Here is a 16191-nt window from a genome sequence, read left to right on the forward strand (position 1 = left end):
GCCAAAAGGTGGAGAGTTACTGCAGGGTCATCAAACAGCGGGTCACAGCAAGCTCCATAAAATGCCAGTTTCCGCGGGGCATTAAAGTGTCGTAAGTATGTTAACCTCGAGCTGCAGCCATGATGGTTATTAAGGCACACTGAGAGAGAGAGAGAGAGAGAGAGAGAGCGAGAGAGAGAGCGAGAGAGAGAGAGAGAGAGAGAGAGAGAGAGAGAGAGAGAGAGAGAGAGAGAGAGAGAGAGAGAGACACTGTCATCGTCTCAGCCACCAGAGCCATCTGGAAAGCTGGAAGGAAACATGTGAAGCTGCTGGAGACAAACCCCAGAGAGCTGAGGCTGTAATAGAGCTCACAGCGGAGGAAATTGACCGATATACAGTCTGAAACGCGGATCTCCAGGTAACTAAATGGAGTCCTGATATCAAAGTGCCTTCAATTAGCTGCTCAGATATGTCATACACTCATGTGACGGATAAACCACACAAACCTTTCCTTTCGTGTTTGTACAATTCAGTTTCTTCGGCATGACTGACTAATTACTGCTTCTTTTATACATTTGCCAAAAAATAGCTGTAACAATAGGTAATATGTGAAATCCTGCCAGGAGCTCTGGCTTCCCTTTCATCATCACATGAAACAGGTCTCAATAAATCTGTCAATAACATTTCAATTAGAGATAAGCATAACTCAACAATCCCTAATGACCAAGCCGGCAGCTAAGAGCCACATTCTTCCTTCAGGAGTTGGTGGGGACAAAAGAGAGATCTAAAAGTGGTGCAAATGTTTGACTTTCATTTTCTATTTGGACGCAATGGTGATGTTGCTCTTAGCCTGCTGGGTGTGTATAGCCAATTGCAATTTGCAGAACAACAGTGTGACTAACATATAAATGAAAGCAGATTTCAAAAAGATTTCAAGGTTTCCTCAGCATCACATTTTTTCCAGTTATCGGGAATTCGATTGGTTGATCCAATTATTTATGACAAGCAGGAGCGCCAAAACTACAAGAATGAAAAAAAGTTGTAAAAAACGACAATTATTCTTAAGGCACAACAGAAAAATGAAAAAAAGCTGGGGGAGAAAGAGATTTCAGTTATGACCCTGCTGTAGTTTCCACAGCAGCTGTAACTTCAACAATGTACAACAACCTCCACCAGATTAAGCGTGGAGGGTCACTGGAAAGTTTAGCTAATGTACAGTTAGCCCTAATTAGCCAATAGAAACTCACAATGTACCAGCGTCCTGTGACCCAATCAGATCAATTAGACGGGACAACATCATCCGCTACGCATCATGGGCCCGCTGCGATGCGACACATCTGTGTCCTTAATGTCTCGCTGCTCCTCACTTTGTTTCTCGCTAAGGCAGTTTCCCCCAGTGTCCCTGACCCTAATAACCCAAATTCCTGCCTGATTAAGTTGGTTTTAAAAGGGAGCTACACAGAGAGCAGTTGGGTGAGCCTCACCTTGAATGGGAACACATTTTAGCCGTGTTGGAGCGATGATCAGAGGGTAGGATTTGCTGTTTGCGAGGAGGACAGCTCTTAAAAGGCCACAAAGCAGACGGAGAGAAAGAACAAAGAGGGATGGAGAGGGAAAGATAAGACACACACATTCAACAATCTCTTTTCGCCTATTTTCTCTCAACACACTTCAACTGACATTGTCACTACAAAAGTGGCTTTGCACACGCACACTCCTGCTCACAGGACGCCTAACCTTTCATACAGAACCACAAATCCCCTCTCCCACCCTTGCGACCTTTCCTTGCTCCCATCTCATGTTGTTATTTCTCCAAATTAAGCCCACACTGAGTTGAGAGCAGCACACACACACACACACACACACACACACACACACACACACACACACACACACACACACACACACACACACACACACACACACACACACACACACACACACACACACACACACACACACACACACACACACACACACACACACACACACACACACACACACACACACACACACACACACACACACACACACACACACACACACTGGTCATTATAAGTGTGTCTTGTGGGTGAACCAGCGCTCTCCAAAGTGTTTCCGTGTCGCCCGCTCTCGCCCCAGACAGACCAAGTTTAATGACCTGGCCTGATAGTTCAAAGCAGCCCTCAGACGCTATGATTAATGAACGTGACCTGCTAGTTTCAGAAGAATACAGCTTATTGTATAAAAAAAAACCAAACACTAGTTAACATTCTTCTGTGTTTCGAGAAAAGGTTTTTTTAAGGAGCGAGATTTCACGATAAGGACAGGAGTTCTCTTTATGTTTCATCAGCGGCTCCAAAGTATTTACTGCTGCTTTGTTCTTAATAATGTAAGCCGTTTGAACTTGAAGAAGCAAAAATGTTCGACAACAACAAAACAAATCAAGATCAGAGACAAAAAATAATTCCCCTTGTTGGCGTGCTTACACGAGAATGTCCAGCGCTACAAAAGTAAGGACCTAGCAAATATAAGTAGCATGGGAAGCATTTGTCTGAAAGAATACATCTAACAAATTGAAATTCCTTTTTGTCAGATCATGCCTCCTTCAATTTGCCCTGAGGGAATCACTGTGGTTGGCTGCGTACTTTAAGCACTTCCAGATTGAAGCTGCCCTGTGGCACTTCACGTTGCATAATCAATCTCTCTCACTGCACTCTCTCCATTAGTGTTGGGACAAAACAACCAGAGTAACATTACACACTGAGGGCGAGACGCAGAGGACGGGGGTCCCAGCACGCGTCCATCTTTCAATGACAGACTTCTGCTAATCTAAACGGATTGCAGCCTCCTTTAAAATGTCAGGCTGCTATGAATGAACTTGAATCTGTTGTGTTGCCGACTGTGTTTGATGAAGTCCCTTAAAATGTTTTACCTACTGAGGAATCTATACATTTGACCTCTTGTGTCAACTTTCTACTTGTGTCAACACTGTTAGAGACACTCAGTTTCTGTCTTTATGTTATCCAGAACAACTTAAGTTTTATTAAAGACTAAGGACTTTAATGTTGCCTGACTGTTTTGTGTTCTTCCTAAATTGCATAGTGATTTGGTCATGTCTTGTATGAACTGTTTTGGAATGTATTGTATGTATTTGATCACTGTGTGCCCAGTGTATAACTTTGAAACTATAGCTTAATGTTTGCAGAAGCCTTAAAATAATTTACGAGCTAATCACACACTACTTTATTCTCTAAAAATCTCACAACACGCACATGCTGGATGAAGAAGTCCAGATTCAAGATTAACCAATTTTAACCTTGAGTGCACATTTTGAGCTTAATTTCCCCCAAAATGACGTAAAAAAACGAAGATAATCAAATACAACAGGTAAGGCACCTTTGGTCTTAGCAGGTAAACAATCGATAAGATATAGCATCATGTAAATCAGAAATAAACAAAGATGAATGCTAAGGTTATTTATTGTAACTTATTTATTAATTTTGATTATTTAACAATAACAATAGTTCATTATTTGGTAACTATGTTTTGCAAATGTGGTTCATGGGGGACAATTGAATATGTTGCTCAACAATGTAAGATTTAAAAGAAACATGAAAGAAGTGGGGAGTGATCATTTAGGAGTTGCGTTTACACTCAATGAGTGTTCTTTTTTTTGGAAATTAGGCAGACATGTTTTTATCATACAATTATAAAGTATCTGGAAAAAGGCTGTTTATGTTTGAAGTTGTTTTTCCAGCTTTAAAAGTAACTGAATTTCATGTTTCTTTCTGATTTTCCAATGCATTCCTCTTCATTGTAGGGTGAAGTAAATGATGTGTTTTCTTGGCAAATTTGACGAGAGAAATGTAATCTTGCAGAGTTGTAATATCCAAAGAATGAGTCGGTTTATCCTCAATATGTCTCAAAGTCTTTAATAATATATATATATATATATATATATATATATATATATATATATATATATATATATAGGTTATATTTGAAATAAACACTCTGCAACTGAAAGCTTGTAGTTATGAAGTCCACTGGGTGAGATACACCGGCTGTTTATGAGGATGCTTCTACATTAATGGGTGGTAATGACGATAACTCAATTTGTCGTTTTAATTACGAGTGTTCATCTGGCTCACTGTGAGAAACCTAGAACACCAACACACGGCATGCTAGCTCTCGTAAAGCCACATGCCAGATTAAACAAACCAGACCACACATCGGGAGGCTGCTGGTGAAGAAACACGCCGTACCTGACCCTCAGCAGGGCCGCTGACCCCCTGACCTTTGACTGGAGGAAGGGAAAGCTGTGGCAGCGTGACGGGGGAGTGTGAGATGCCTGAAGCAGAGGAGACGCTCTTATGTTCCGCCTGAGAACAAACTGGCAATTTCGAACGACATGGGTAAAGAAAAATAAGGTTGTTTCACGACATGTTTTCACACATTTGACTGGCGTGTATAAGAGGCGCTTTCTGGAGAAGTGTGACATGTCTCAGGTGATGCCAAAGCTAACACACACACACACACACACACACACACACAGACACAACACACACACACACACACACACACACACACACACACACACACACACACACACACACACACACACACACACACACACACACACACACACACACACACACAAACACACACACACAAACACACACACACACACACACACACCAACTACAACAGCTTTGAGACGCAAAGACGAGACAAGAAAAGGATCAAAAGAAGGATTCAGCTCTGAACATCAGAAGCCTCCCGTCCTGTGGCCGAGCCCCCTATGCGTGCAGGACTGACTTTGTGTGTCCATGACTCAGGGCCTTTGAGTCAGAGAGTAAGCATGACAGTTCACTGACGCATCATGCAGTTTCTCCTGCATCAGTGAAAGGACCAATCTTGGCTAATTGCACATTTTAGGTCGAGTAAGCTAAAGATATACCTCCACACAATCAACTCAGTTTCATCAGAAACTTGAAAGAAATGCACTCGATTTCCAGCATTTCAAAAGTCCTTTAGGTTAAAGACTAGATCCACCCCTTCTGATCCCCTCAGAGGTATAGGAGAGGAGGGAAGTGTGTGTGTGTGTGTGTGTGTGTGTGTGTGTGTGTGTGTGTGTGTGTGTGTGTGTGTGTGTGTGTGTGTGTGTGTGTGTGTGTGTGTGTGTGTGTGTGTGTGTGTGTGTGTGTGTGTGTGTGTGTGTGTGGATCACACTGGAAAACTTCCTGGCAGCCACTGTTTTCTCCTCATCCATATGAACACACACAACCACCCACCCACCCACACATTTATATTTTCCCACAATTCCAACTCACCTCGTGGCACTTTGTAAACACCTCAACCATAAAACTTCACTTCATAACACACAGAGAACAAACACCTCCACCACTCTCCTCCTGGGATGCGTTTCACTCCCAATAAACACTAAATTAATTACAATATTGAATCCAGGTTACAGTCACCCCCAGAGTCAGAGGAGCCTATAAAACAGCTGGCAGGTGCGTGTGCTGAGCAGAAAGGCATAGACGTGAAAAGAAGTCAAACATCAAAGAGTGTTGTCACAGCAAACACAGAAGACAAGAGGAGGTATGCTTTCACTGCACCATTACTGATGAACAAAATATCCAGCAATATTGTTTAAAATGGTTTTGAATCACATTCAAGGCAACTTTATAAAATCTGAAGGGCCCCTTACCAGATGTCCCGTGCGCATTCTGCTCCAAGCGCGTACCGGAGAGGACAGAGCCGCTTCTTCCACGCTGGGAGCAGCTCATGTTTTTGGCTATCCATACGCTGCGATGTGTCATGTTTTACACCTTATTGTCACGGCTCGGAAGTGTTCAGAGCAGGCTGTCTCCACTGAGGCTGAAGCAAACATGAAGAATCCATCTAAAACGGTTCTGCTTCAACGCGAGAGGCGCCTCCTCCTCCTCCTCGTTTTTTGCGCGGCCAAAAATCCTTTTTTCTCTGGACGCTGTCCTGTCACTGCTTCTTGAAGAGTCTCAGCACCCTGGACAAGCACATAGAGAGGAAAGATTGCAAATATGTTAAGCTGCGATCTAAATTGATGTTATACAACGAAATATAAAGTTAAAGAAACATTAAAGCTACTTTTAAAAAGTGTGATTTATGGTTCCAGTTAGATATCAACCTGACTGTTAATTTTAAATAAAACTAATTCAACACATTTCCTGAAGCAAGTAAAGAGCAAAGCAGTCAATCATTTGTTCATCTGTCACTGCTGATCTTGTTTCAAAACAGTTCTAAAGGTTGTCCAACTGGAAATATGTGAAGTTATCTATTTACATTTTTTAAAGAAATATATTTTTTAAGATTTACTATAAGACCGAATGTTTTGTTAAGACTTCTTGCAGACGGAAGGCTATCCAGACCAGGTAAAAATAAACTTTACAACTGAGTGGAGCAATGCAGAGAGACGCCTTTATAAAACCTAATTAGAAGTTTGTATGCGGTGACATAAATACTCCAACACTGTGACCGGGAGAGAAGTAAAAGTCAAACATTCACAAAAGCAAAACAATGTTTGTCCTAGCAGCTCGTGCTGTCTCTGCTGACTCACATCCAACCATCGTTTAATGCATTGAAGCCAGTTTTTCAGGCATGACTCCCCTTTCCTTTCCTTACCTACAGTAACTTGTTCAGTCTTGCTTCCAAACAGCTCGTCAGGTTAATGAGTAAATAACAACTCTGTAAATCTCTCACAACGTGTCCTGCGTCACTTTAAAGAGAAGTCAAGGTCGTCAGAGTTTAAAAAAGGTCCGAGGAAAGACTCTGAAACACTCAAAAACCAAAGTCTTGTTTTCTTCTTCTTTTAAGCGCCAGCCTGTGGAAACGCGGATTTAAATGTGGAGTTCAATCTAGAAGAAAAACTCGTCAGGATATTAACTTAAACGTAAAATAATTCACGCGTCACGCCTTTACGCAGCCACAGTCCGAGTCTCCATTCCAAAGATCTCTTCCTTCGGCCTCAGGTATCCAGTTATTAGAGACTGTGCCGCTCCGGTATCTTCTCAGGAGTCTACTATCCAGCGACTGAACAATGTCCACAATGCCTCGCAGGGCTGGAGGCTATGCGTAAAAGCAGCGCGCCGCTCCGCCTGTCAGAGGCTCTGTGAAACCGGAGTGCGGTGGCCGCTGTAAAAGTGCTGCGATTTCTCTTCCCCATCCAAACACATAGCTCAGATGTCTTTTTGTTCCTGCGCTGGGAGGAGGGAGGCGATTGATTGTCACACAGGACACATGGTCATGGTCATGGAGCGTTTCTGGAAAACACTTCCAGTGGAAGAAAGTGACATATGTCCTTCAGACTTACACTTTCTGATTCATACATTTAGAGAGTTGCACTATATTCCACTTTTAGGCACACTACAGACATGTGCATGGAGCATGGGTAGACATGAATGGGCGGATAATGATACAATGGGCCCCTGGGCACAGACATGTAAAAGGCCCCCACCCTTCCTACACAGGACTGACTGAAAGAGACACGGATCGACTACAAAAGATGCAGCCAAGTCTCTTTGTGGTCAATTTGTATCTCTTTGCGGTTGTTTGGTGTGTCTTTGTAGCTGCCGGTGTCTCTTTGTGAGTCCGTTCTTCTGGTCTTCTCTGTGCCTGTTTAATTGATGGTTAATATTTCTCGTTTGAAAGTCAGTCGCTTCAAACAGAGGCTCTGGCCTGAGGGCCCACTGACCCCTTGAGACCCTTCCCAGTAGAACCTTTATAGAAATCCTCCCATGTGAACTTGTGTGATTGCATGCACCTGTAGGCCTACACACACACACACACACACACACACACACACACACACACACACACACACACACACACACACACACACACACACACACACACACACACACACACACACACACACACACACACACACACACACACACACACACACACACACACACACACACACACACACACACACACTAATGCATGTTTTCCACTGTGCTCCATGTATTTGCTCAGTGAGTCCTGCCCTGACCTTTTTACCAGGCACCTGCTGTCAGGCCTGAAGGATGAGTGAAGTAAAGATGGACCCCGGACCCTCTGCTCACTGCACCCGCAGCCACACACCTCCCACCAGCTGAGCTCCCGGCCCCTCTCCACCCCTCCATCCTGCAGGTTGGTTCGTCCTGCCACCCCTCTGTACCCACCCACCCACCCTGCAAAGCCAGGAAAGGCCCTCCGGCTGAGGCACTCCCTGCAGGGCAAACACTGAGGCCCGCGGAGCACAAAGGCTGGGTAAACAGCTCCTCGCTCTCCTCTGCAGGCCCACTCTCCGCACCGAGGCAGAGACAAATGCAGGGAGGATCCCTGAGCTCTGCAACAATGCTATAAATAGTAGCAACCAACAAGGCAACAATGCACACAGCTGAGGTGCATGACATGCAGGAATGTACCGTCACATAATAAGAATAAGCCCAAGAGCAACAGGAGGAACGAAAGACCTGCTAGACTTGGGACTTGTTGGTATATAGTAGAAGATGGCTTTGTACACCTAATATAACCCAGAACAAGCCCCTTTTACTCCTTAAACACACAATACCACACACATCAAGCCGAGTTGGCTGCCAAACAATACTAGTCCTCCTCTTGAAAAGATCAGATAATAACCTCCAGAGTGCAAAATGTCCTCAATAAAATGAGTCACTGTGTAAACTGTGTTCCAGCAGACGGCACGGCACTGCAACCAGGGCCACAACTTCAGAAGTGTGTCTACATCATCCATCACGATGAGCAATGCCGATGAACTTGTACGGCATTGTGATAGGGATTTGCAGCATGACACTGTTTGTACACCCCATGCAAGCACAACACACACGCATCTCCAGCATGCGCACACACAAAAACACATACGCACATTCACAGGTTTGGTCTGCTGGGAGCTGCAGGAACATGATGGCAGCTGTGGCATTTTTCAATTCCTTGTAGCATATAAACTGGATTGAATTGAAGATGCTATTTTGATTTATTGTCGGTGAAAGTCGACTGTTAGGGATATACACAGCTGTTTCCATGGATACAGGGTGCTGGTTTGGAGCTGTTTAGTCCCTACAAGTTGAGGGCCTGATGGGGGACAGGGTGAGTGATTTGGATTTTGGCTGGTGAAGCTAAGGAAAGATGTGATGGACAGTTAACTGTATTTCAAATTCTCTCTGAGGTTCCTCGTGTTTCTTTTGGGTCACAGGTCTCAGTCTCTTCTGTGCCTCTCCATCTTAAGGTGCCTTCCTTTTCTTGGGCCTGATCCAGATCTCAAAGTTTGTTTTCACTTTTCAAGAGGAACTCCCCTTATCCAGCACACTGTCCAAAACCTTCAGGCCAATATCAATAAAACAAAAGCCAAATCTGTGGGTCAAAGTCAGACTGGAGCTGCACAAATGTGTACTCCACAACGTGTTTCCACATTAGCTCAAACGAGTGAATACAGCACGGATAAATCTGCTGTGATTTATATTTTCATCCAATCATTTCAAAGGCGCGTTCTTGCAGGCGTCCTGCAGATTTGTTGTATCCCTGTTCATACAAACAAACCATAAAGCAAAGTGTCGGCACATGGCCTGATTAGAGGCGTTATTATGCGGATGGATGGAGAATGAGCAGAGTACACAACAGCGAGTATAACAGTGTGTACTGGTAACACTTCAGATGTCTCTCTGGCTTCAGTCCTATTTCAAACATGGACAGCAATAATTATAATTTGAATAAAATAAAATAAACGTTTGGGTATATTCAAAGAAACAATAGTGAGTTTGTAAAGATGTTCTTCTGCCTGCCGACATGCCAACAAAAGACACGTTTCTAGAGCTTCACAGTTTCAATTTGTGCGTTAAAGAACCTGAATGAAAGTACAGGAAATCCTGTAAATGTTGAAATATTGCACAAAGAAAATCAAGATTGGTTCAGGTGGCATCAATAGTGCATCAATAAAAGCAAAAGCTGTCAGATTTAATGTATAAACAATGACGTATATATAAGGCATGTGACTCATGTCTGCGGAAGCTTCTGAATGGCAGATTACAACTTCAACGACATGTATTTATTTAATTGCCGTATTTTTAGCAAGGTGTGGCAAAAAGTACTCACTGTAGGCCTACTACTGTCAAAGTTGTACAAAAAATGTAGTTGTACTTTCTCCTCCTCATACTTCATCCTAAAGGCCACATAGCTGACTGAGAAGTGTTTCCTAATTTACAGATGTTTCTGACCTATGTTGCCTCTGAGCCCTTGTTTGTGTTCCAATTAGGCAGACTCACGATCAGGAACACTGACATCTTTTAATAGTCCTCTTATCTTTTAAATCTTCTGTGTAATTCTGAATCTATACATCTAAATATATCGTCTAGAAGTGCAAGTTGAGCCGCTGACAGGCGAACAAGCCCTTGAGTGATACAGGTGCAGGACAGGCCTGAGGTGTGTCCCGTCCGCAGACAAAGGTAGATGAATGTGGGACATTGTGTAAATAAGGGAATGTTGTTTTCCCACATCTCAGCTGACCCGACATTAAGTAAACAGAGGGGAAGAAACGGGTGCCTGAAAAGGGTGTTTTCTCTCCTCATTCCAACTCTTTTTTACGAGGAGTTCAAGTTTCAGGCCCCGGAGGTCGTGGCCCCTCCGTTCCAATCCTACTGAGATGAGGTGGGGCGGGGAACCTGTCGCAGGGAATAAAAGGCCCGTCGGCTGAAGAGGTGCAGGCGTGCTCATACCCCTGAATGCCGGACAAACGGGAACGACCGCCTCCAGCCGGGACAGCTGCCTCGGGGAGATCCCAGGTGGCACATATCCTCCTGCAGCGAGCATTCGATCCAGCCCTGTGGATGAACTCTGTCGAGTCAAGAGTAGCCGGGTGCTTTGGGTGAGCGGCGAGGCATGACTGAGAGTTTTCTGGCACCCCATTAACAGCAGGATGGGACGGTCCAGCGGCACTTTAAGGGCCCTCAGCGTCTTCTCCCTCACATCAAAAACTGACTTACAGCAGCCGCAGCTGGACGGCCAGCTCTCACTCATTTTCTGTAAAGCTCCTCTGGTTTATGGTGAATTTGTGGTGTGTGAAAGTGAGTGAGAGATTCATGGCCTGTGTGTTAACTCTCTGTGTGTGTGTGTGTGTGTGTGTGTGTGTGTGTGTGTGTGTGTGTGTGTGTGTGTGTGTGTGTGTGTGTGTGTGTGTGTGTGTGTGTCCCGAATAGGCCCCTTGTGGCTGCAGCAATGAAACCCGATCTGCCTCAAAGAGTGCAGTAGGTGAAGGGAAAAAAATACACGGCACCGGGATGCGAACAGACAGCAGAATGGAAAGAAAGAGGAGTGGAGTGAGAGTCCAGGAGGGACAGATATAAACACTAGAGAAAAAAGGAGAGTACATTAGGGAGGAAGTCCGGTTGATAGAGGACTGAAAAATGATTTCCTCTGGCTCTGCAGGTAGGAGATACAGAGCAGGAGAGGAAATCCCCTCCGTCACGCTGCTCCATCTTTACTGTGCACTTCCTGCCGTTTGTAACCTCTGAAAGACACTAAGTGACACAGACAGAATAACACCTGATGTATGCCGCATAACTCAACTATACATGGCACCTAAGGCCACGATGTGCTTTGAGAAGACTTCTGAGGAGACTAAATAAAGAAGGAAATGTCTTTGGAGATAAAACAGAGACTAAATACATCAAAAATATTTACTAAATATACTGAAAATTCACAGTGTACAGAAATATGTACATACACGACACATACAAAAAACACAGATCAAAAGATACAAACATGCAAAGGCAAATATCCATTACAAACGTATTTATTGAGTTGCAGAAAGCCATAACTGTATATAAAAAAACCATAACACTTTGACTTCCTTCTGATCATGGAGGAATGAAAAAAAGAAAATCTTTTGAAATATGATCGAAGATCAAAGCGACTACATTCTGCTTTAACATGAACAGGTTATGAAGATGAGGCGATTTGGGTCCAACTCATTTGAACTCCTCCAGCATGCGTACAAATTCATAACCTAGAAGAAGAAAAAAAAACAGAAGAAGAAACTCCAACTGAGGGTCTGCTTAGTCTCAGAGCTTTAAAGACCGTACTGGTGGTTTGGTGTGTTTTAGCCCACTGACTTCACATGTTTTATTAATGACCTTTTCCAAAAGACACAATGATATTTCAGATGGATTTCTCTGCCTTCAAAGGAGCCACTTGTTTCAAATCATTTCGGTACACTATAAATCTGACCTGTTTGCTGGACATATTCTATGACAGTCTCCTTTTTTCTTTGTCAAGTCATATTATAGTGATACGGTCCTGGGGCAGTCAGCAGAGACCCGTTTCAAACTATATGTGTTCACGTTCAAGAATTCAAGAGGTTCTCCCGTGATCTGGCATTGCACTCTCACAACAGACCGATTTAAAAAAGGAATTGAATCAAAATCGTAGCAGCAGAGAGCAAAATATCCAGACTTTAAATCCCCAATATGAGTTAAGCTCCAAACAAAAAAAAGATGCTCCATTTCCTCAGACCTTACAAAGATATTACAGACCTTATACAGATTCCTACTGGCTGGTACATAGGTGTAGTGCCCCTATAATGTATGCTGCCTAAAATCAGGAATAAGGAACCACAGAGGAAGCTGGTTTAGTCATTTTTCGCATCATGAAAGCTGCCGTAATCAGAAACTGGAATATTTAGTTGGGCTAAAACACACTAAACAACAAGTACGGAGCTTCAGGTCTTCCCACACTGTATATAATGTACATACAGCACAGATATGAAATGGACTGGTCCCAAATCACAGAAATGAAGACTGACCAGTCCTGACCCGGAGCTGATCTCAGACACTGGATCAGCTGCGGCGGTTCTCCTCGCTACAGTTTCCAGGAGATGAGGTGTAAGGCACCGAGAGCGCCTCGTGATAGTGCAATGGTCAGCTGTTCCCCGTGCCTTCGCTCTCAACAGGGACCGGGGACACACACACACACACGCTGCTGCACAGCACAGCGGAGAGAGAGTGTAAGGGAACAGGAACGCATGGAACAATGAAACAGACTGCAGCAGATTGACAGGAATGGAAGAGAATCTGTGTGTACTGTCAATGTCAATATGCAAGAAGTAGAAACAGAAAACCTCATTGAAATGTAATTCGCCAAAAACTTTAAAACAAATCCCTGCTTTGATAAAGCAGTATTCAAATGCACCATCACTATATAAAGATGATTACCACATTGATTTGATACAATGACAAAAAAACAGATATAACTTTTTGATATTCTCACATCTTTTGCATGAGGAGGGGAGAAGGGGTTGATTGTGTAATACTGAACATTTTCTATGTGCATGCTGAGTTGAAACACTAAAATGAGTGTGGTATCTGCAAAAGTGCAAAGACCTTCAGCACGTCTATCGTGAGATGATCAACCCAGATCCCCTCGATTTAAAGAAATGTGCTTCTATGTTTCCACAGTTAACTAGAACACGGTAATAAAGGTTAGCTGTCTAACATTTATTACTAAACTATTTGGCTAGAGCACAACACTGCTTCTGCCACAAACTTAAAAGATGATGTCGTCTCTGTGGAAACACGGTAAAAGGACATTCGAAATGTTGTTTTTCTTCCAACAACAACAACAACAGAAAGCAGCCCTGCCTGTGACCGAAAGAAGTTGAGACTTCGCAAAAAATACAAAATAAATAATTAATATTGACCGAAAAACAAAAAAATATATTTACATTCTACAATCCGAGATTTCACCATTAACCCAAGAACAAGAAAATGTGCAGCAACGGGAGGTTGGAGGAGGGATACAGGACGTGTTCTTTCTGACCGCGGCGGGACACGCTGCTGTGCGGCTGCGCTGCGGCCCGGAGGCTCTGCAGCTGATTAAGAGATGAAGGCAGTACCGTGACATGGCCGGGGCGAGAGGAAGAGGGATTTACAAAGAGACTAAATTAAATATCCCAAAATTAAAATAATTGAGTTCATATACATTTCCCCTGTGTAGAGAATCTCATACAGCTTCATATTTCTGGGGACCTAATGTGAGAGCCACATGGGGATAACTCACACAGCCGCTCTGTGTCGCAGAAAGAGCTCATTTACACAGCCTCTGATATTATTCCCTTACAAAGACTTTACAGAGAAAACTGAGAACAAATGTAACCCACTCCACTGTTAGCGGCTCGAAGTGACAGCAGTCTGTGGGGCAGGTGACCCCCGCTGATTTATCTACTGTCAACTGGTTTAGGAAGTGTTCATTTTGGACCCTAGACAGGCAGTAAAAAAGTGAATGAATGGACAAATGGCAATGGGGGGGGGGGGGATGCTGCTCCAGCTTGTTAAAAAGCACAGTAAAAATCTTTGATATTTACACTGAGGAAAGTGAATACATTCAGGCAGCAAAAGGAGGAGGACGGCCTCTCCCCCGAACGAGGTACGTTTGGCACTGCTAATAATCGACCCACCCCCCAACGCTCTCCTCTTTCCTTTCTCTTCTGTCAGCCAGTGAGCTGGATCCCGACATCTGTCAAACTTCTCTTTATTATTCACTCATGTGGTACTCCAGGGGATGAAGTGGTAAACGTTTAGAGCGCGGGGCCACAGAGCCTTGCTGCCGCTGTCCTTCGATAAGACAGGCAGGACCAGTCCTCCGTGTCCACCCCCCGCTCCCTGCTTCAATCAGCAGGAGTCTTTGGTTCAGAAGGCACATCTCTCCACAGAAAACCTCCTGTATCTGTATCTGTATTTGTTTTTTCCTGTTAAATAATCTCCTTTGATATGAAAAAGACAGGCCACCCGGATTCTAAAGGGTTCTTTTTCCAAGAGTCGATCCATTGCTCAGTTTCCTGTTTCATAGTCCTTTGGGGAAGGCGAGGGGAGACTGTAAACTCAGATACCGTTGGTCATGTCTGTGATGATGTTGGCCTTCACCAGCTTGCGCAGGAACTCCTTCTCCTTGGATATGTTGTGTGTCCATGACTGCAGGACAAACAGAAAGAAAAAACGAATCAAGCGTGATAGAGAAAATAACTTGTGATCCATGTCAGAATACAACGTTACAGCTATATGAACTCAAATCTGTAGGTTAGAATTGGATTGTTCCTATTCCCAGTGTCTATACGTGTGGGTGTTCATATGTGCATATATATGAAAGGCCACACTGGGTCAGCTTCCCTCCCTGCTGTGCTATGAGGATCCAGTCCGGTGGGCCGACATGTAATCAGAGCCGGTGGTTCCTGTGTGGTGCGTTGGGATGCAAAGAACAGCCAGAGAGCAAATGAAGGACACAAAGGTGGAGGAAGAAACCTACAGGAGGGAATAGGAAGAGGGAAAGAAAGTGGAGAGCTTCGAGAGGTTGGGCCCTGCAGCTGCCTCAGCTCTGTCCTCTCCTACTGAGCCTGTCTGGGTCGGACCTCCTACCACTGCCTGATGGGTCGCAGCAGGACCACAAGGAACAATAAGCTACAGTTTTATTGGACATGATCGACATAAGATACAGGAAAGAAATTATTTTGACTAGTAACCACACACAGGAGGCACTGTGAAAATCTAAAATGTTAATCTCTCCAATTTGGTACTTAAAGTTTCTACAGAGCAGATCCTTATGCTGTAGCAGAAAGAAATGCTATTTCATTTGAGGTAGGTCTGAAAGTCAGAAACAAGCTGTTTATACAAGACTGACATATAATTACTAATTACAGATATTAGAAGTCTAAAGAGGTGCTGCAGCACAGGCAGTATGAGACAAATAAAGAGCTTTTTGAACATTAAAGCGTGTAAACATGTCACAGTAGAGACACAAACTATAACAGAGGTCAATGGAGTGCCTTATACACCACAAGAGATGAACTTAGTAGCATCGCGCTGTCTACGGTGATTTATGTAGCATTTAATCATCAATGTCTGTGTATCTCGGATAATTACACAATTTCCGTGGAGCATTTAAGCATCCGTCCAGAAATCTCCAGAGAAGTGGAACAATGAGTGGAACGTTTCACGTGCTTCCAGAGAATCAAACAGCCCCAGGGAGTGGCGGTGGTTAAACGTTTTCCAAACAAAAGAGTATTCCCATTAATTAACCATGTGTGTCTGATGATAGCCATGTTGATGATGATAATACATGCCAAAGGTTCACCGGGAGTTTAGACAAAGGTTATCATCATACTGAGCTCATGGTTTACACACGTCAGCACACGGGTGACATCTT

At 43.8% G+C, this 16191-nt stretch overlaps 2 protein-coding genes across 4 annotated transcripts in view; both read right to left on the minus strand.

Moving 5' to 3' along the window:
• Positions 1-7046, minus strand: part of LOC307017548 (uncharacterized protein) — a 13956-nt gene extending 6910 nt beyond the window's left edge. Inside the window, exons 1-2 of the mRNA XM_079647144.1 lie at positions 6625-7046; positions 5675-5989 (exon numbers count right to left, since the gene is read on the minus strand). Of these exons, the coding sequence (XP_079503270.1) occupies positions 5675-5786 (112 nt within the window). The 5' untranslated portion in view covers positions 5787-5989; positions 6625-7046. The remainder of the gene's footprint in view (positions 1-5674; positions 5990-6624) is intronic.
• Positions 7047-11775: 4729 nt separating this feature from the next.
• The window catches only part of st3gal3b (ST3 beta-galactoside alpha-2,3-sialyltransferase 3b), a 55957-nt gene continuing 51541 nt past the window's right edge, over positions 11776-16191 (minus strand). For all 3 annotated transcript variants that reach the window (XM_079652432.1, XM_079652434.1, XM_079652433.1), the window contains one exon: positions 11776-14963. In XM_079652432.1, coding sequence (XP_079508558.1) covers positions 14874-14963 — 90 coding nt within the window. In that variant the 3' untranslated portion in view covers positions 11776-14873. The remainder of the gene's footprint in view (positions 14964-16191) is intronic.

This window comes from Notothenia rossii, assembly GCF_949606895.1.
Source record: "Notothenia rossii genome assembly, chromosome: 9".
Lineage (NCBI taxonomy): Eukaryota > Metazoa > Chordata > Actinopteri > Perciformes > Nototheniidae > Notothenia > Notothenia rossii.